The sequence below is a fragment of the Durio zibethinus genome, chromosome 14, assembly GCF_047325235.1.
Source record: "Durio zibethinus cultivar Kanyao isolate XHJ-2024 chromosome 14, ASM4732523v1, whole genome shotgun sequence".
Taxonomy (NCBI): domain Eukaryota; kingdom Viridiplantae; phylum Streptophyta; class Magnoliopsida; order Malvales; family Malvaceae; genus Durio; species Durio zibethinus.
Genome location: NC_143175.1, coordinates 6,200,124 through 6,222,699, shown reverse-complemented (window position 1 = coordinate 6,222,699; position 22,576 = coordinate 6,200,124). Strand labels below are relative to the sequence as shown.

The window sequence follows — 22,576 nt, the reverse complement described above, 5'->3', positions numbered from 1 at the left end:
GGGTTTACTCTAATTCTAATAATGAATTAAATTTAAAATTAAGAAAATTAAATTAAAAGTAATTATTTATAAACTTATCTTATTTAGGTCATGAGAACAAGTATAATTGATATACTCTTTAAACATTTATATTTTATTATTAATTTAACATATATTAATATTCAGGGTATTAAAAATATATAAATGTTGACATTATCAAACACATCTAAACAGACTTGTCATATTTTATACACAAAATCAATTGTGAAAATAAATTTTCTCTTTTTTATCCATTATTAATTTTTTAGTTTTGTTTCTTATAAAACTATATCATTTAAATTTTTTAGAATTCTCAAAAAGATATTTTTTAAAATTTTACTTTATCTTATTTATTAGTCATTAATGTATCAATATTAATTATACTGTTTTACATAATTTTACGCAAATGCATATAATTAATTTCTAAATTTAAAATAGTTTTTATATATAATTTAATTATTTTGTTCTTATATATATATATATATATATATATATGGGGATATTGAGAATTTATGTTATTTTATCTTGCTCAAATACAAAATTTTAACTTAATTTGCCGTTGCGAAGGGGAGCACAAAAAGTCAATGTCTTTTTGTTTTTTAGCTAGCTGTCTAATAAGTTTTAAGGTCATATTTAGTGTAAAAAATTATGATAAGATAGAATAAGATGATATTATAAATAAGATTAGATCAAATAATTAATGTCATTTTATCATATGTTTGATGTGTGAAAAGATTAAGATAAAATAATTTATTTATTAGTTAAAATTATCGTTCCTCAAAATTTATAAAATTTAAATTATTTATATAATTTTTAAGAGTATAATAGATCATATAATTAAAAATAATTCTCTTTACTTTGAGAGGATTGAATTATCTTATATATATATATAAATCTTTCTTATAATCTTATCATTTTCAATTATATACAAATCAAATATAATATAAAATAATTATTATACTATTCTACCTATCATTATATGCATTAAACATGATCTAAATGTGCATATTAAGCATACTACTAAAAAATAAAAATCATTTTTCAATGCATTGAATATGACTGAAGAGTAGGCTTATAGTAATTGCAAAGAACGCCCTATATGGTAGATCTTGGATATTTAGGGAGAAAATAGATTAATATATTTCTAGTGCCATAAGCTCTTTGAAGCAGAAGTTATAGGAAAAATATGGGTTTGAAGTACATTTGCAGCTGCTCCAAATGAGTTTTCTTGCAATTGTTTTTGTAGCTGAATTGGCTTTCCATGGCCTCAGTTATGAAGAAAAAGGTATTTGATTTTGCACGGAATTAATCTCTTTCTCACGTATACCTGGTAAAAATCTCAAATTTTAAATATTTATAACGTTGCATTAGTGATGGAAATAATCAAAATAATAACATGCATTTACAGCTCCTAATTTCAGCTTAAGCAACCTCGGCTCCGGCAGTCTCATTCTATGACTACATAATCATTGGAGGAGGAACCGCTGGCTGCCCTTTGGCCGCAACCCTTTCAACACGAGACGCAAACGTTCTAGTCTTGGAAAGAGGGGGATCTCCATATGTCAACACGACCAAAATAAGGGTAGAAAACTTTTTCCCTACTCTTACAGACACCTCTCCCGATTCATTCTCTCAAGCTTTCATCTCAGAGGATGGAGTTTCCAACAACCGACACGCGTTCTAGGTGGAGGAACAGTCATTAACGTGGGGTTTTACTCGCGTGCCGAAACATTCTTCCTAAAGCAAGCGGGCTTGGATGAAACATTAGCCAATGAGTCTTACAAGTGGGTTGAAAACAAGTTGGTATACAAGCCACTTGTGTTGCAATGGCAATCGGCAGTGAGAAACGGGTTGCTTGAAGTTGGGGTTTTGCCTGATAATTGGTTTACGTATGACCATATTAATGGAACTAAAACTGGTGGAACTATTTTGGATGGAAATGGAAATAGACATACTGCTGCTGATTTGCTTGAATATGCTAATCCAAGGAGGATTAAAGTTTACTTGCATGCTGTTGTACAAAAGATCATATTTACGACGACAATGATAAAAGGTATAGAAATAGAGTTTGGCTCAAAATTTAGGTTCATACAACCTTTATTTTGAAATTGCCAATACAACTCAGAATCCATGTTCTAACCTTCCATGGAGTTATGATTCATTAATTTCTTTTCCATTAAAATAAAATATACTGTTATGGCAGTTGGATCGAGACCAAAAGCTGAGGGGGTGATCTTTTACGATGCAAATGGAGTAAAGCACATGGCATTCTTGAAAAATGACTCGAGGAATGAGATAATTTTGTCGGCAGGTGCAATTGGAAGTCCACAATTACTATTGCTGAGTGGTATTGGTCCTGCAGCTCGGCTCCAGGGACTGGGTATCAAGGTGGTGCTTAATAAGCCCATGGTGGGCCAAGAGATGGCTGATAATCCATTAAACGGTCTTATAATTCCTTCTCCACTGCCCATTGAGCTCTCACTCACTAAAATTGTTGGTATCACCAATTTCGGTAGCTATCTAGAGTCAATGAGTGGGTTTGATTTTTCTGCCCTTTCTGTTTCTGGAACTCAAAGGCTAGCCGACGACTTCACCACAATTGCAAATCTGGTTTTTACCTTTTACTATACTCTCTCTCTCACACATAAACTGGTTGTTTTTTATATATTTTTTCATATGTAATTTTGGATCACACAATTGAAATTATTATTCTTATTCTATTTCACAATTTGAAACATTCTTATTGACACTTAATGCTACATAGTATTTGTTATTAATTATATTTCTATGTTAATTTATTTAAATGATTTTGAGAGATTTTATTGTCTCAAAAAAAGATCTAAAATTAAATTTAAGTTTGAGTCTCATAATATATGAATTTCGTCTAATTATATTAATTTGCTGATTAATTTGATTTGTTTATTGTTTATTTTTCGTTTGCATTTATATTAAAAATTATTTGATTATGATTGAATTTATGTTTATACGTATAATTTCATAAAAAAAAAGTTTGATTTGGGCTGTATTTTCAGACAGGAAAATACTCTATGGCATTCGAACAAGAAGTGGCTAATTCAACAACAAATCTTGGATTTATAGTAGAGATGGTTAATGGTCCAATCTCAAAGGGTTATCTTGAGCTTCAAAACACAAATGCCAGTGACAATCCGAAGGTAAGATTCAATTACTTCCAGGCACCCGAGGGCTTAAGGGAGTGTGTCCAAGGCATGAAAACCCTTATAAACGTAGTAAATTCTGAATCATTCTCGAGATTCCGTTATAGAAACACAACCACACAAGATCTGCTAAAGATGATGGTGAACATGCCAGTGAACCTGAGACCAAAACACCCTAATTCCGCAATGTCCTTGGAACAATATTACAATGACACCATGATGACGCAGTGGCATTACTATGGAGGCTGCCAAGTTGGAAAGGTTGTTGATCGAGATTGCAAGGTCCTTGGTGTGGATAGCCTCAGGGTTATAGATGCTTCTACCTTCGGTTTCTCCCCTGGAACTAATCCTCAGGCCACGCTTATGATGCTTGGAAGGTACTATAATATTCCCAAAGTTTTCTGTAGATAGATCAATCATTTCTTACATTGACAATGATATAATTGTTTTTCTATTAATTTCTGATGCAGATATATGGGGCAGAGGATTTTGCAAACTAGAAGATGATCCGATCTTGTTTCACGCTAGCTTGCATGATAATTTCTGTTTGGGGAAAAAGAACTGGAAGTAAAATAAGTCAGACGACAAACACAAATAAACTTTTGCATGCTGAACTTCAATTTCTTTTCTTTTTTTTTTTGTTTGTCTAATAAAGAGGAGATGAACACTATTATAATAAGTTCAAGGACCAATTTCTCTTTTTAAAAAATAGTAAAATTATCATAATACTATCACAGATTCTGATGGATTCGCTAAAGAATTCAGCTTTCTTTAATTACTATTTAATTTTTTTTGGTTTAATAGATAACAATATAAATTTTCACTTAAACCCTAGTTTTTTACTTATATCAATAAAGCTCTCAAACTATTATATTTGATATCAAATGAATCCGATTTGGATGGAAAATGCTTACATAACTAAAGGCTTAATTAACTCATATATGTTGGAATATTAAGTCATGTTAATAGCCACATTATCATTTTTCATTCAAATGGAATTCATTTGACGTATCAAATAATAAGTCAAGGGCTCGATTTAATTCAAATAAAAGAGTAAGGAAACAACTAAAAATTTTATGACAGTTAAGGGGTTTATTTGGTCATTATATCTATATCATGTTAACATAATACAAAATTTTAAAACTCTAAGGAAAAATCTAATGTTGTCAATGAAATTGAATTAATCAATTGAATCAATTCAATTAAATGAAATGCTAGTTAGAATAATAAAAACAAGTCAAATATCCAATTAAACCAAAATAATTCAAACTAGATCGAAATTGAATTAATTTTAACTTTTTATTTTAATTATTTCAAAAATTTTTAAATGTTAAAATGTAAACTTTTAACCTCTTACAACTTCATTAATTACCTTACAATTAAGCCAACTATAAATTTTTGTTATGTGTTTACTACATTTAATTCATATTTAATATCAAGATGATAAGATATAAAAGCATTCGCTAATCAAACCAAAAATCGAGACTCTAGCAGTTCAACATCTGGTATTATTAAAACATTGTATAAATCAATTTAATAGAGTTAATTATTCTTGATTAATATTAATTAATAATAATTAATTTTATTTAGGAGATAATAATTTTATAAAACTAAAAAATAAGTTGCTAGCTTAATAAATATTTTTATACTATTAGAATATTAGTCTTATCACATCCTTGGTTGTTGGGTAAAGTTGTGCAAATTATCATAAGCATAAATCATCGAAGCCTAACATCAAAATATATAATAATATCAAAAATCAAAAGTTGATCTTTATTTTTCTAAAACAATTTATTTTTGAAAATCTAAGATACAAAAAACAATGTCAAAGTATTCTCATAAATTAGTCTGTGTATATGGTTCAACAGCATAGGTAAGTGACATAAACAAAAAATCAATGGCAGATGATGTTCTCCTTTCTTGAGTGTTTTTAGATTTCGAGAAACTGAAAATTTTTTCTCATTTATTTTCATTGAATTATATTTTCGAATTATATATATTTTTTAATATTTTAAAATTACAAAATAGATATGATTTTTATTATTTATTAAATTAAAAAAAAAGCTAACATTTTTTTTGAAAAAAAGTAATATTTGGTATACAAACTATGTTTTTTCTACTAAAAAAAAAATTTATATTAAAAAAATAAAATCAACAAATGTTGAGCGGACTGCTATTGACTTTACGCAAGTCTTTTATATATTTGAGATCAAAGTTGGGCCTTGAAGCACTTTTGGCTTTTTATTCTATGACCTGTTAAAACTTTCACCATTTTTGGTGCTCAATGTATCTGTCAAATAATGGAAATAGAAAAATGATACGAACCTGAGTCAGAGGCATGGCCCGTACCAATCCAGAGAACAAGGCTTCTAACATAGCAGAAGAGTCCTGATTGAATAAAAGATTTTTATAATAGCATAAAAGTCAAAATGCTTGAGAAGTTACAAACAAAAATGACCCTAGAAAACCAAAACCAATAGTCGGATAGTTGCTGAGAAATCGTTATTTGTACCAACTGACAGCTTGCTATTTAGCACGCTCATGCAATAAAAACAAAGAAATAAATTCTTTGATCATCTTCTTCTCTTTTCTTCTCTCCTTTTCTTTGCCATTTCTACTCTTTCTTCTCTATTCTTTTCCTGCAGATTCCATAAAAAAAGGAGCATTAATTGTATGTAGGCGAATGGTAATAAATTCAACACCACCATGGGTTAAGTTTTGCAGGGCTTTGAAGGATTGGAGAAAATGGTTTGCTTTATGGATGTATCAGGAGATTAATTTAGGGAAAGCCATTATTTATTTTTCAAATTCTTCAGTTACGTTAAGATTTTTTTTTTTGCAAATTTATTATAAAATTTATTTTTCAAAATTTTTTAATTTTAATGAACGCACACATATTATTTATGTATCACGTATTATGAGTATAACATATTATTAACATATTATTAATGTGTCATGTATTATGAGTTTTATGTATTATTAATTTGTTATGAATATAATGTATTATATAAAAAAAATAGAGTAAAAAATTTTATTAAATAATTTTATAATTTTTAAACTAAATATAAAAATCTTATATTTTTTAAGTCAATAAAATTTAAAAATCAAATATTTCCCTTCAGTTTCATTTATTGTTAAATCATTTTCTCTCTCAAAATCTAAAAATTCACAAATTAAATGCCTCTTAGATTAGAAGTATGGATTTGGTACGTAATTATAGCTAAAAAGTTTATTTAATCCCTCTTGTTTAATTTGGTTGGCTGAAATTTTAAGAAACCAAATTAAAAAATATATATATTAATTCGATTTGGCTTTAAAATCAAACAAAAAATTTTCACTTTTCAAAACCAGACCTATCCAACCCTAATCAACCGAATTGGTTTGATTTTTTCAATTTATAGCAAATAATGCTCAACCTTCATTACCTAATTTTTTATAAGAAGGATTAGCTTAAAATGGTACCCATTCTGTCCATTTGTTTCCTTTTTTTTTAATATCTAAAACTGTGTTTTCTTTTTTCTTTTTTTTTAATATTTAAAATCTCTACTTTATATAGTTAAATTTTTATTTTTTAAAGATTTTTTATATTAAAAAGCAAGGAAATCAATTTTATAAAAACAAAAAAAAAATAATAATAATAATAAAATACATAGAAGTAAAGATCAAAACTACATCATTCTTTATTCTAATTTACAACACATTCATCATGTTCCATTAAGTAATTAAACTCTGAAATTTTTAACTGAATTATATATATTCGAATATTTCTAAAAATATATAATTGAATATTTTCATGATAAAATTTTTTTAATCCTTCTTTTTTTTTTTATTTATTTTGGATGGCTGAAATTCTTTTACATTAGTGGGACAACAAAGTATTTAGACCAAATCCATACTCCAATTAATCATAATTACTCATAATTTTATCATCTATATCACGTTGATATTATCGATACTAATGGTCCGATCTCAAAGGGTTGTCTTGAGCTTCAAAACACAAATGCCAGTGACAATCCGAAGGTAAGATTCAATTACTTCCTGGCACCAAAGAACTTAAGGAAGTGTGTTCAAGGCATGAAAACAGTTATTAAAGTAGTAAATTCCAAATCATTCTCGAGATTACGTTACAGTAACACAACAAGACAAGATCTGCTAAAGATGATGGTGAACATGCCAGTGAACCTGAGACCAAAACATCCTAATTGCACAATGTCCTTGAAACAGTATTGCATGGACACCGTGATGACCTTTTACCATTACCATGGACGCTGCCAAGTTGGAAAGGTTGTTGATCGAGATTACAAGGTCCTTGTTGTGGATAGCCTCAGGGTTATAGATGCTTCTACCTTTAGGTTTTCCCCTGGAATTAATCCTCAGGCTACACTTATGATGCTTGGAAGGTACTATAACATTCCCAATATTTTCTGTATTTTGATCGATCATTTCTTACCTTGACAATGATATAATTGTTTTTCTATTAATTTCTGATGCAGATATATGGGACGAAAAATTTTGCAAAGTACGAGAAGACGATCCAATCTTGTTTCATACAAGATTGGATGATAATTTCAATTTGGGGAAAAAAATGGAAGAAAGGAAAATATGTCGGAGGAAAGACAAACTTTTGCATGCTTAACTTTTATTTTTATTTTTTCTTCTTTGCTGTTTATTGAGTCTAACAAAGAGAATCAATTTTTCTTTAAAAAAAAGTACAATCATTATAATAATATTACAAATTGAGATGATCACCAATCATATGATTTATTAATAAAATATTAAACTGTTAATTTCAATTATTTAAGTTTGAATCTTAATAGTCTTTACAAATTTGGCTGGACACTTTAAAGAATTTTAACTTTCTTTAATTATTATTTCATCTTTTAGGTTTAATAATAACGTAAAATTTCGCTTAAACCCTAGTCTTATATTTGCATCAATTAAATTCTATTATAATGTTTAAATTTGAAATTAAATCATTAGACATAAAATTAAAACTCATTATTAATAATTTTTTTATTAAATATGATTGATTACTTAAAAGTTTCTTATTTTTCTGTTAATTTTATTTTAATAATTTAGAGTTTTTGTCTGATTTGGTAATGCCTCCCTAGAGTTTATAATTTTTGTCTTGATTATATGTTTCTATTGATTATGTCTGGTGATTATGTCTTTGACTCTGGCTTTGATGATTATGAAAGTGACTGTTATGTTCATGGTGATGGTGGTTTTTTTTTATTATTATTATTATATATATTTTGGATTTATTTATTTATTTTGTTTGTGTAAGTATTTGTTATGGATTTTTAATTTTTTGACAAATTTTGTAGAGGTTTAGCCTACGTGTCTCTCTTTGCCACTTTTTCTATATTTCTTTTTGTCCAAAACCCAGAAAACCATTTTTTTAAAAAATTATTATGTATTTATTAAAATTACAATCCAATCCAAAGATTATGCCTCTTCCAATCCAAAGATGACAAATGTTATCAAATTAAAATTCTTATGAACACTTCCAATTTTAAAATTAATTTTAATAATAGTTATAGGTTATAAATAATATATAATATTAATTAAATAAAAATGTTAAAAAAAATGCAACACATTGTAAGCAAAAGAGTTCGTCAAACATTTATTTGGAATGTGACACATTGTAAAAATATATTTTAAAAAATGTGATACATTGTAAAAAAAATACAAATATTTATTTTTTTTAATGTACCAAGATTATAGTAATATACTTTTATCAAATAATGCTAAATCATTTGGAAAATTTGCCCTCAATTTGATTTTAAACGTAATAAAATTAATTTCCTTTAACAAAAAGAGATTAAGCCAAAATTTGTCGTTTACTGTGGATCAATGTTTGAATTTTTTATTCTTACACAAATGAAAAAGGGTACAATTAGCCGTGATATTACTTTTCAGTACTCTATTGTCTTTATAATTCAAATTATTTTGAATTTCGTCATTATAATTTAATTTTATTGAATTTTGTCATTATATATATATTTGTTTTCAGCAAAAAGTTAAAAAAAAAATTGCCATTTGCATTAGCAATATATTATTTTAGAATTAATATTTAATATGCTATTAAAATAAAATTTTAATTACACAAACGTAATTAAAAGTTATTTTTTAGTTTGTTAATTGTCCATTCAATGATTTTAATTTAATTATAATTTAATATTAAAATTTTTAATTAATTATATAAATATAATATTTAATTATAATTATAATTTTAAAATAAAAATAATAATAACTAATTTTTATTGCATATTAACTATCAAGACAAACCAATAATAATGAAATAGGATGAAATATCCTAAACCAAACAAACATAATAATATCATGCAAAATGATCTTAAGCGAAGATAATTAAATTGTAAATATTAAATATTAAATAAAAGAAATCATTTTAAAATTATATATATATATATATGAAATGATACTCAACAGAAATGTTAATTTTATTCGTATCTAACGAGAATTTTAAATTTTTATCCGATAAGAAAGAAGATGTTTATTATATTATAAGTATAGATATGAAAATGAGTATGATTTTAAGTTTTTATTGAGTACGAGAATATAAATATGTAATATAGCACCTGTCTTATATTGGTATCTTACATATATATTTATACATATTTAGTATATAGATTTTTTATTAAATAATATACATTATTATTTTAGATTAATTAAAATTATTATATTTTAATTAAAAAATATATATTAATATATATTTATAAAAAATATTTAAATATACAAGACAAAAATAAAAAAATAAAAAATTTTTAATTTTTAATTTTTTTAAGCTATAGGTATAAGAATTATTCATACCCATTAACTATTCGTCAGAATAAAAATATAATAAATTTAAAATATTTGTTGGATATAATTATGAAAATGAATACAATATAAAATTTTAAAAATGAAATTATGAATTTTCTCCTTTATCTATATCATACCTATTAACATCCCTAATTCTTACATATTAACTATCAAGACAAACCAATAATAATGAAATAGGATGAAATATCTTACACCAAACAAACATAATAATACCATGCATAATCAAAATAATCCTAAGCGAAGGTAATTAAATTACAAATTTACATAATAAATCTAAGAAATCATTTTAAAATTATATATATATATATATATATATATATATATGAAATGATTTGTGGGTCAAGATAAAAGTATTCAAAGTTAAATTGATTTAAACTTAAAATAATTTAAATTTAAATTGATTCAAATTTAAATTAATCCAACTTAAAATAATTTAATTTTTTATTCAAAATATTTTTTTTCTCAAACTGGAGTTTAATTTTATCCACTCTAAGGCATTTCATTTTTTTATCCAAAATAATTCGACCGGATGTAATCTAACTTAAATCTAGCCCGATCCAGCCATTTGCCATATTTATCACATAATGATGGCGAACGGGAGTGTGCCAGTAGTGGAATGGAAAATATTATTCAGAAAAATTATAAGGAAAAAAAAAAAAAAAACACCCACGCGATTTCAAGCTAAGCTCAGATTCTCTTTCCTACCTTAAAAACCATGAACTCTCTGTCTTTCTGTTTGAACTTTCACTTTGCATCTTCTTTGATTCCTTCTTTGAGGAGGCTCCATTCCAAGGTAAAATTTTACCCCTTCGATTTTTCCCATTTTTAATTCTCTGATTTTAGATGCATATATATATATATATTTATATATTCTTGTTTGTTTTGTGTTGATTTTATCTTAATATATAAAAATAATCGATCTTTTCAATTGGGTTATTTGATCTGCTTATATAGATTAAAACTTTCACCATTTTAGCATGTATACATTTGTTGAATATCTGTTTTGAATAAGCAAAAGATTATGAAAATTAAAAGAGTTTAGAATAATGGAATAGAGATTATAAAGGTTTGATTAAAAATTTGAAGAATATTAATAGATGGGAACATTTAAAGTTATTAAATATGTAATGGGTTTCTTGTGTTTGAAGATTTTGAATTGGTTTCTTATAATTTGTTCCAAATATTGGTTCTTAAGATCTTTCTTTTGCTGCTTCAATTTTCTTTCTCAGCATTTGTTCGTGGGTTTTGCTTTGTTTTTCGCCCGTTTAGTTATGTGAGGATGTGTTTTGATTTTGATTTGTTGAATTTCAATGTTTCAACTTTAGCAATGTTCTGTTTGATTCTTGGTTTCGCTTAGATCTTGGAGAACTTTCTAATTGCCATGACAGTAGAAGTTGATTATGAGTAGGTTATTCTGTTTCGTCCTTTCTCAAAAGATCATCTTTTTTATGTTTATGATTGACATTTGTGATTTCATCCGTTTGATGCTTCCAATCTAAATTTAATTGTTCTGCCAAGATGATGTGTGCTTGAGAGTTAAGCTCTTTTGAACCTGTAAGTATCATGGTATCACTAGGAAGTTTTCTTTCTTTCTTTCTTTTTTTTTTTTTTTTTTTTTCTCTTTCAAGATACATGTCAAATCAATAAGCTCCTGATTCTCACGATAGGAGTTTGTGGGCTTATTTTCTTTCATTTGTATTTAACAGTTATTTTTCTTTGATAATTCGGAAAGCATTTGCTTCAAAAATTGCCTTTTAGTGTTATTACTAGTTTTAAATGCTTTTTGCTTTTAGCTAACAATGATGAAACAATCCAACTGTCTAGTGTCTGCTAACTTGTATTCCAGAGTAAGTTTGAGAAAAAATGTGATTGTATTTTAATTTTTGACCCTGGATACTTTTCGATTGTTTTCTTGCCTTGAAGGTGTCTGTAATAAATGGCTTTGGTTACAACTGCTGAAGTCTGTGATGCAAATCCACAGCTAATTGTAAGCGGTGAACTTCGGGCTTTCCAACCAATATTCCACATATATGGTCGTCGCCCGGTCTTCTCTGGACCTATATTACACTCAAAGTATATGAAGACAATGTTTTGATTCGTGAGTTTCTTGAGGAGAAGGGTAATGGCAGAGTTCTGGTTGTAGATGGGGGAGGTAGTTTTAGGTGTGCCATACTTGGGGGCAATCCTGTAGTTCAAGCTCAAAACAATGGATGGGCCGGAATAGTGGTTAATGGCTGTATAAGGGATGTTGATGAGATAAATGGTTGTGACATTGGGGTGAGAGCTCTTCATTCTCATCCAATGAAGGCAAATAAGAAGGGAATTGGGGAGAAACATGTCCCAATAACTGTTGCTGGGACTAGAATCTGTGATGGGGAGTGGCTTTATGCAGACACTGATGGTATCTTGATCTCTAAAACTGAGTTATCTGTTTGAGTGTCCTTTTCTACCCAAACATCTAATCTGCAGAGCACCTTTCCTTGCTGGTAAGCTATGTATGCCCTTTGGTCATTCTGCTCCTGAAATGAGATTTTGAACATTGGGCAAAGTTGTGTAATGTACTTATTAATTTGTGACAATGAAAGTATGCTGATCTCTTTGTCTATCACCATAATGCTATTTGTGATATCATTGTGAGTAGGAACTGCGACCGTCTGTAATAATATTTTTTTGGTAAATGAAGATAGTTATTAACTTCAATCCATTTTTGGCCCTAAACATTGTTTGAGTGTGAAGATATATGACTCAAGAACAGAGCATTATGAAACTGTATATTGTATAGATAAAACAAAAGACATGATTTTTTCTCTACACAAAATGTTTATAGTTGAGTAGGAATTACTTTATTTATTTATTTTGTGGTTAGTGAATTCAAACTACTTTTATACCATTTACTCATTGTTAGTTACTGAATATTTGCTCAATTTTAACTAAACATAACTTTTTTTTTTTACTGTTTGTTTGTTTAATACACAAGGAACATTATGTACAAGTATTGCATTTCACATAAAACTTGTTTTTGTTTTATGTAAAATTAAATATCAGCAAGTAAAGTTGTATTGGAAAACTGGGGTTTTTCTAAGAGGAAGTAAAATTAAACATAACTTAGCCTGAATGGTTCACTTACTTTCTTTAAGAGGAGGTTTTCAATAAGATTGTGATTCAATTTTCAGCACTGATAAACTCTTCTTCCCCAATTTTCTTTAAACTTTAGTCTCTTATGTACTAAAATAAAGTTGTATTGGAAGCTTACCGGCATTTTTCTATGGCCGGAGCATGTTGATAGATCTCTTCTTCTGTGTCAATTCTATTTGTGTTTTCAGCATCAGGTAATATTTAGCACGTTAACTTATAAGGCAGGTGGATGTCAGTGTCAACAATTAGTTATAGTAAATTGTATTTAATTTGTAGCAAGTCATGCGGAGCCCAATCCGTATCAAATTTGAGCTTGGTAAATTTAAGTCCAATCTAGTAACAATTTAAATATTTCTTAGCCCATTCTTTTTTTTATTTTTATTTTTAATTAGATGTATGTTTAAATTTATCGAATTATTTTAAAAAATGTCAAAATGAAAAATAAAATAATTAATTGATAAATTAAATGTTATCATTTTTAATCTTAAAAATCAATCTTTTAAAAATAATTATTTTAGTTTTATTGTTACTATTATTATTTTATTGAACTATTACTATTATTGTTTATAATATTATTCAATTTAAAATTATTTATAAATAAATAGTTTTCAAAAATACCCCACGCCAAAGCGGAAAACATAACATTCTAATTTGATTTTCCAAAAAAAAAAAAAACAAAATATGGGCCATGGGCTTTTTAATAAATAAAAAATTTCGATTAGACTTCCCTTTGGAACCAGACCAAAAACCTTTGCTTCAGTTTTTGCAAAATCATTTTTAATATCACAACCTTTCTCTTTCCTCTCTCGACTACTGTCCCTTTTGCTCGGCCGCCGCTTTTCTGGTTCGCGGCGTTGCCACTGTAGACTTATCTCATTTGCAGCAGAGATCACCGCAAGTATGTTTCTTTCTTTTTTTATTATAATTTTCTTGTTAATCCAATGTGCTTTTCTTTTCATTTTTTTTTCTTCTTGAAACTTGCTTAAAGCTTTTATTTTTTCCCCCGAATTTGGATAATTAGGTAAGTAAGTTAATTTTGGGTTGTAGACTTCCGAAAGTGTCACGATTTGATATCCAGTTTAGTTTTGTTTGGAAAAATGTTGGGTTTCTTTCGGCAACCTTAAAAGACATTGGACAATTATATCATAATCAAATTTGATTGTATCTTAATCAAAGTAACCCCTTTTTGTGTTAAGAAAAATTTAGATCGAACCTCTAAACCAATTGAAATCATTTGAAAAATGTTCATTTTTTATTTGCACTTGTTGATATTACCAAATCTGTTGTGTCTTAATGTTGGTTTGATGTGCTTTAGGCAGTGTTCAGTGCAGCGCGGAAGAAATGAGTGCTTTCAATAAGTTCAAAGCTAGTGTTCCTATTGCGTGGAGCCCTAACCTTTATATAACCCTTGTGAGGGGAATTCCTGGCACCAGAAGGCTTCATAGGCGCACCTTGGAGGCACTACGCCTACGCAAATGTAAACGCACTGTCATGCGGTGGAATACGCCCACCGTCAGGGGAATGCTTCAGCAGGTATAAGACACTTTATTTGATATCTGTTGTTTCTTTTTTTTTTCTGAGTTTTAGGTGTTTGAAGCTGGTTTTTGATTGAGGTGTTTTAATGTCTAGGTGAAAAGGTTGGTTGTGGTTGAGACAGAAGAAATGTTTAAGGCACGCAAAGAGAATGAAGCCAACCACCGCGCACTACGCCCCCCTATTGTCATTAGTCATCTCCCAGCTTCTGCGACAGACCCCTCTAAGCAGCCTTAGAATAACTAAGAATAGTAAGGTTTTCCACCTCTGTTTTAGTAGGTATTATTCCCATTTTAGACTTTTCTTGTTTCTGTTCTTTGAAGAAAACAATTTAGTAAAAATGGTGAAGCGTGTAAGTTCAATGTATCGAACGCTTTTGGTTTCATATGCAAGTGTTTTTCTCATAATTAGTTATAGTATTTTTGTTATAGATTCTTGAAACATTTAGATACTGGAAATTATGTGTTTATCCTTTATGTACTTGGAGCCTACTACTAATTTTGTGTAAATTTTTTGTGATTGTTGTCAGTTACAGCAAAATGATAACATCAGTGCTTGGTTGAGATTAGGGGATGAATTCTTCTACTTTTTCTGTTCAAACATGCTAATCATAGGCATTTCTGGTGCTTGTTTTACTGGATTTTAGGTTTCATACGATTTATGTTAACCATTTAAGACACTATTCAGTCTTTTGTGGTCAACATTCAAATGATTTCCACCATTGATTCAACAAATGACATTCATCTTTGGTTTTTCTTCCAATGCTCTTTTTATCCACATTTTTCTTCTCACGAATTACATAATTTAAGTTTTTTTATGCTTCTGTTTGTTGTTTTTGTTGAAGTTACTTCATTTTTTTTCTACAAAAAACCTTTTATTTTACATGTTTCTGTCGCCCATTATTTCACTCCACCTACGTATTGTGGTGTAAATAATATACTATTGAATGGAAGTCATTTGCATTTAGTTTGGATAAAATTTGAATTGAGTTTGATCATTATTGAATTGAATTTGAATTTGAATAGATTGATTTATTGAGCGAATCGAGTTTGAGTATCTTAATATCTAATTCAGGTAATTCACAGAGTTTAATCAAATTTTTATAATTTAATATATATTTTATTATTTAATTAAAAAATTATTATTTTACTCATATATATATATATATATATAATGATTCAAGTTCGAATACAAATAATCGAGTTTAAAGTAGAGTATTGGAATTAAGTTTATTTTTTTATTAGTTGAATAAGTTTAATTGAGCGAGTTCAAGTAATTTAATTTTTATTTTAAGTTGAATTTGAATTTAAAAATTAAAATTAGATTAAACTTGAATCTAATTTTGAATAATGAATTTTGAGTTGCATTCGAATTTAATTTTTTCATTGTATTGACTCTCATCTCAGCTCAATTACATTCTTATGCATGATTAATATGGAGGGATAATGGAGATATCAGGATATAAAATAAGAATTTTTTTTCCCAACAATTAATTGAATGCTATCTTAATGGTCATGTATTTCTTTTATTTCTTATTGATTCATTCAATCTTCTTGGCATGAATTTAACATATAGTTTTCTTTTTATTGCCAATATCTAATGCCTTCATTTTACTTCCTTATTATATATCAATGTGACCAATTTCATTCAAACGGTGAAAATGGATCATGTAACGCCAAGTGTTAGTAGTAGTTCATATGATTGTAAGATTTTGAAATTACTTGATTTGAGATTAAATAAATTTGATTTGATTCAAATGTGTTTTGTTTTGGTTCAAAAGTATTTTTGGCAAGATAGAAGGGTGAGAAAATGTTCAATTTAAGATTAAATAAATTTGATTCAAGCTAAGTAAAATTTTATTTTGTCAATTCAAAAACTGCGATGAATTCAAGGCTAACAATCTCTCATTTTTCAATATGATAAAATCAAATGAAAATTTTGTTTTAAAACATATAAAAACATTTTTCCATTTGAAAAGTAGGTTCTCTCAGTGTTTAAGCATAAAAAAATTTAAACAAGCTAATAACAAGAGTATAACCATCAATGTCAAGATTCATTAATAGATAAGGCAATATCCATATATCCATTAGGATTACTCCCCCAATAATAAGTATGCAAGTCGTCAAACAAATAAGCAATGTGATCAATATCAAGATCAAGATCATTAATGACATAAGCCTAAGGATTACTTTTCTTTTTTCTTTTTTGCAAATATTTTCCAACTTTAGCCAAAATTGTTTTCCATTACTTCTCTCCCTTTTTGTCATAGCAAAAAGAATAAGACAACCAAAGTAATATAGTAATCAATTCAAGGCAACAATAAGCTCGATATATGTTTTCCACAACTCAATGCCATAGCAAAGTATTCAATAACATCAATTTTAAACTAGCTCCAATACAACATTCCAAACGCCATTATGAAAATGAACTGCATATATCATTAATATAAACATCAAATACCAATGTTTAAAACATAACGCAAAGTGTCTTTAAGAAAATTAAAACTTAAAAAGATAGATATGTAGGAAAACATCTAAAGCATGGTATCTAGATGGATTATTCAGGAAAAGGATAAGGAGGGAAATGGTGGAAGTGTTGGTTCATCTCAGTCCTCATTTGGTGAATTTCTTTAGTTATGACATTTTGATTTAACTTTAAATTTTCAAACCTTGAGTTCATGTCTCCAACCATGGAGTGCAAGCTAATCATTTGAACCATCATAATTTGTAGTGCACCTTGAGTATCAAATAGTGAACTATAGCGTTCTTTTTGAGGTACATTAAGAACATTTGGAACATCATGCTCTTCTTATTATTGCACAACCCTAATTTCTCTTTTTTTAATTCACAAACCAACTATATTTTGTATATAACTCATACTACGCAAAGTATGAACTCCCTAAATGGGTCATTAAATATAATATCTCTATCGCTCCTAGTTTTAATTCCTAAAGTTTTCAATAGATTACTTATAGCAAACACATAAACCAAAGTGTAATATCTGTTTTGCACCAATCTCATCATGTCATTAAAGATAAAGTGTACAAGATTATGTTTCTGCTAATTTTTTATCTTATACTTCCACTAGTAATCTTGTTTTCTAATAGTTGAATATTTGGTGCCAAATGGTGCTAAAACATGGGTAACTATAAGGTGCAACGATATATCATGCATAAAAAGTTTAATGGCCTATGTAGGAGTAACTTTCAATTTTTTATTCCTAAAGATATCTTTGATCTAAATCCAACATTTAGCACCTAGTGTTTGTGTCCCCATTATCATCTAGCATAAATATTTTAACCAATAATTGTTTATTAATCACAATCTCTTTGCCCATCACAAAAGTTTGAACCTATCAAGATGATATCTATTTTTAGTCCCTTCAATCTCAATACATGTTGCATTACTATAAAACATCTTAACTAAATTCTCATAAAATATCCCATCCATGCACAGATAATTCATGTAGCCAAAATCTGCAAATACATGTAGATAAGGAAACTTAATAGATTAAAAAAATTCAAGAGATATTACCTTTCCATGCTTAACCTCCTTATGAGCAAAATTCGCTTCATACTTCTCCTTAGCAGTAAGATTCATAAAATTCTAATTTAATAAAGGCTTAATTAATGAACTAGAAGCCTCCTTTCAAGGATTCCTTCTTTTTCCAACACGTCTTTTGGTTTTAGGTGCCATGGAAAAATTGGATATGAAAAAATAAGTAAGCTTTTATAAAATTGATGAAGTAAACTAACAATGTAGGTGATATAAAGTGATATAATTTTGTGAGAAGTAAGAATATTGAGTGAATGATGAATGTTCAAAAAAGGGATCAAAGTTTTAGAGAGAAAAATGGGTAAGAGTGATTTTAAGATGATTTTGATGTGATATCTATGAAACTAGATGAAGATTTTGCAAGGAAACAAGAAAACTTGAAGATTTTTGTAACAAATTTTGATCGAAAAGGATGAGTTTTGAGAGAATTTGTAAGAGAGAAAATTATGGTGTAGGGAAGCAATGGAATATGAAGATGAAGAGGGAGTTCTGTGTGGGGTTTTGAAAAAGAAAAGCTAGAATTTGAAAAGCCAAAATGATGAGTTTTGAAACTACCAGCCCACCTGATTGGTCAGGTCCTTTAGGAGATTGATTGGTTCAAGAAAATCCCAAGTCCATTTAGCTATTGGTTGAAAAATCAATCGATCTGGTCCTTCATAGCATTGATCGGTTCATGTGTAGCTCTTTTTTTTTTTAAAATGCATGCAATATGACCATTTAAATATGCATCGTATAATTACAAATATAATCACAAACAAGTATATCAAGATAAATACACATTTGTTCAAGCAAGGCATAAATATCAATTAATTAAGAATTTCATTTCAAGAATCAATCATCATACCAAGTTCACCTCTAATTGTATAAAATCTATCTCTATCAATCAGCTAATTGATATAAAGTATCGATAAATTCAAGCACAATATCATTCTTTTGAACATAATCTCTAATGAAATGATGCCTAATTTCAATATGCTTAGTTCTTGAATGTTGAATTGGATTTTTGGTAAGATTAATGGCACAATATTATAACATTTAATAGGAATGTGGTTCATGATAATTCCAAAATCCTCCAATTATTGTTTAATCTATAAAACTTAAGCACAACAACTATCAACCACTATATATTCGGCTTCGGTTATGGATTGGGCAATACTATTTTATTTTGTAAAAAACCATGGTAAGAGCATATTCCCAAACAATTGATAAGTACTGATAGTACTCTTTTTATCAATTTTACAACCAATAAATTTGTATCAAAATATATAGGCAAAGCAAAAGATAAACCTTTTGGATACCATAATCCTAAGTTAGGAGTGTCCTTAAGGTATCTAAAAATTCTTTTAACGGCAAGTAAATGTGATTTTTTAGGTGATTAAAATCTAGCACATAAGCACATACTAAACATTATATTCAGTCTACTTATAGTAAGATATAATAATGAACCAATCACAGACCTATATAATTTAAAATCAATATATTTATCTTCTTCATCCTTGTCAAGTTTTGTTGAAGTGCTTATAAGTGTTGAGTAAGACTTTAATTCTTTCAATCCAAACCTTATGAGCAAGTTATTGATATATTTGGCTTGATTGATAAAGGTACCATCTTTTATTTGTTTTATTTGTAACCCCAAGAGAAATATAAGCTATCTTATCATGCTCATTTCAAATTCACCTTACATAGTCTTAGCAAATTCTTGACAAAGACCTTCATTAGTAACACCAAATATAATATCATCAACATAAACTTGCACAATAAGAATGTCTTTTACTTTTTTTTTAATAAAAAGTGTAGTAGTATCAACCTTCCCTCTATTGAAATCATTTTCAATTAAAAACTTTGACAAGATTTCATACCAAGCTTTAGGTGCTTATTTTAAATCATATAAAGCTTTTGTCAATCTATAAACATGTTTTGAAAATTAAGAATTTTCAAAATCGAGATGTTGCTCTAAATACATTTTTTTATTTATAAAATCATTTAGAAATGCACTCTTAACATTCATTTGAAAGAGCTTGAAATCTTTGAAACATGTAAGTGCAAGCAACATCCTAATAACTTTTAACCTTACAACTAGGGCATAGGTTTCATCATAATCAATTCCTTCTTCTTGACTATACCCTTGAGCCATTATCATAGCTTTGTTTCTAATAATATTGCTATACTTATCCATTTTATTCCTAAAAACCCATTTGGTGCCTATAATAGGATGATCAATAGGTTTAGGTATAATTTCCACATTTGGCTTCTTTCAAATTGGTTCAATTCTTTTTGCATAGTTAATATCCAATGATCATCTTTTAAGAATTTATCTATGCTTTTAGGTTCAATATAAGAGAAAAAAGTAACATAATTACACGCATTGTAAAAAGATTTAGTTCTTACCCTTTAAGTTGGATCACCAATAATCTCATTATTTTTTACATATCTCATTTCTCTATGATGATTTGATTCTTGCTCTATTTGTTATGGTTTCCCTAGAAACTCATCATCCTTTTTTTACATGTTCTCCTCAATATCATGTGATGCATCATTGATATTTTTTTGAAATATACCTACATCATCATCATCAAAAAACACCTTTCTTGGATGTGGATTGGATTCATCAAAGATAACATATATAGATTTTTCAGCAACTAATATTTTTTTATTAAAGACTCTATAGGCTTTTGAATTAAAAGAATATGCTAGAAAAATGCCTTTATCACTTTTTGCATTAAATTTTTAAGATTATCTTTTTTATTGTTTAAAACAAAACATTTGTAACCAAAAGGATGAAAATAACTTATATTAGGCCTTTTTTTCTTTAAAAAGTTTATAGGGAGTTTTTTTTTAAGATTAGTTTAATTATAGCTCTTTTTATAATATAACAAGAAATATTTATGGCTTTCACCCAAAAATATCTAGGTAAATTATTTTAAAAAAGCATGGTTCTAGCCATTTCTTCTAAAATTCTATTTCTCCTTTTTACGACCCCATTTTGTTGATGAGTTTTAAGAGCTAAAAAATTATGGCTAATACCATTTTCACTATAAAACACATTAAAGCCAAGGTTTTCAAATTCTTTTTCATGATCATTTTTAATACTAAAAATTGAGTAACCTTTTTTATTTTGTATTTGTTTGCTAAAAGTGATGAATTTTTTCAAAGCTTCATTCTTTGAATGCCAGAAGATAACCCATGTATATCTGGTGAAATCATCAACAATAACAAACCCATATTGTTTTCCACCAAGGTTCATTGTCCTAGTATGACAAAAAAGATTAATTTGAAGTGGGTGAAGAGGTCTAGTAGTTGAAGCACAATTCTTAGGTTTGAAAGAGATTTTTTTATGTTTTTTTTTTAGCACATGCATCATAAACCTTGTCATTTTCATATTTCAATTTTGGTAAACCAACAATCAAATCATTTTGAGAATGTTTTGAAATTACATGCATACTTGCATGTCCAACTCTTCTATGCTAAATCCAACTTTCATTTTCTTTTTAAGCCATGAAACAAACATTTTTAGAAGATAGATCACCCAAATGCATCACATAAACATTTCCTTGATGATATATAATAAAAACTAGTTTGTTAGTCTTTATATCAATCATTTGACAACACATGGATTCAAACATAACTTTAAGTCTTTTATCACACAATTGACTAATGTTAAGTAAATTATGCTTGAGTCCTTTCACAAGTAAAATATTTTTAATAGCAGTAAAAGAATTGTTACCAATGGAGCCAATCCCTTCAATTTGGCATTTGGAGTTGTCTCCAATGTAACATCTCTTCCACTTTTAGCTTTAAATCCTTCAATTGAGTCTTGTCTTCAATCATGTGCTTTGAGTATCTATTATCCAGATACTATAGATTGTTTTTTTTTTTTTGAATTTATCTTGTAGCAATGCTTATCCATCTATAAGAACATAATCAAAATTTTATTTTAGGTAACTAAATTTTTTTGGGTCTTTGAGTGTTAGTATTCACAATTCTTGTACCTTTTGAAATCTATTTCATCCTAATAATCTCATCTTGAGAAGAGTTAACTTTTTTTTGGAATTCACACACTTTTAATAAGTTTACTTTTATGAGTGATTTTCTTCAACAAACAATATTATATAGAATGATCCAATTTATGACAATATATACATGTATTAGATTAATCATTTAGTTTAACAAGAAAATTATTTAAATGAGTTTCTTTGTCAGCATCATTATAGCCTAATCTATCTTTATCAAAGAATGCTTTTTGTGTTTCAAGCATGTTATTGAGTTTTTGATATCCCATATAAAATCTAAAAAATGAGTTATGCAAATTCTCAT

The 22,576-nt window shown here is 27.8% G+C and overlaps 1 protein-coding gene and 2 pseudogenes across 3 annotated transcripts; all 3 read left to right on the top strand.

Moving 5' to 3' along the window:
- The first annotated feature begins 1,183 nt into the window (after window positions 1-1,183).
- On the top strand, window positions 1,184-7,757 carry LOC111294735 (protein HOTHEAD-like; annotated as a pseudogene).
- A 2,867-nt stretch (window positions 7,758-10,624) lies between these two features.
- On the top strand, window positions 10,625-12,740 carry LOC111295298 (putative 4-hydroxy-4-methyl-2-oxoglutarate aldolase 2 pseudogene; annotated as a pseudogene). The gene is made up of 2 exons (XR_016327451.1): window positions 10,625-10,833; window positions 11,964-12,740. The product of XR_016327451.1 is annotated as a putative 4-hydroxy-4-methyl-2-oxoglutarate aldolase 2 pseudogene (transcript).
- A 1,167-nt stretch (window positions 12,741-13,907) lies between these two features.
- On the top strand, window positions 13,908-15,236 carry LOC111295299 (uncharacterized). Of its 2 annotated transcripts, none has more exons than XM_022888729.2 (3): window positions 13,908-14,073; window positions 14,495-14,708; window positions 14,805-15,236. In XM_022888729.2, exons 2-3 carry the CDS (start codon window positions 14,517-14,519, stop codon window positions 14,943-14,945), a joined length of 333 nt encoding a protein of 110 aa, XP_022744464.2. In that variant the 5' UTR covers window positions 13,908-14,073; window positions 14,495-14,516; the 3' UTR covers window positions 14,946-15,236. The 2 variants fall into 2 exon arrangements, with proteins under 2 accessions (XP_022744464.2, XP_022744463.2); XM_022888728.2 differs by having other exon boundaries at window positions 13,909-14,073; window positions 14,491-14,708.
- The last annotated feature ends 7,340 nt before the right edge of the window (window positions 15,237-22,576 follow it).

What these genes read in the sequence shown, in the direction of transcription:
- LOC111295299 (XM_022888729.2), top strand. Translation starts at nt 14,517, where the DNA reads ATGAGTGCTTTCAATAAGTTCAAAGCTAGTGTTCCTATTGCGTGGAGC. An exon ending in TCAGGGGAATGCTTCAGCAG is followed by an intron (nt 14,709 to 14,804) that starts GTATAAGACACT and finishes TTTAATGTCTAG; the next exon opens with GTGAAAAGGTTGGTTGTGGT.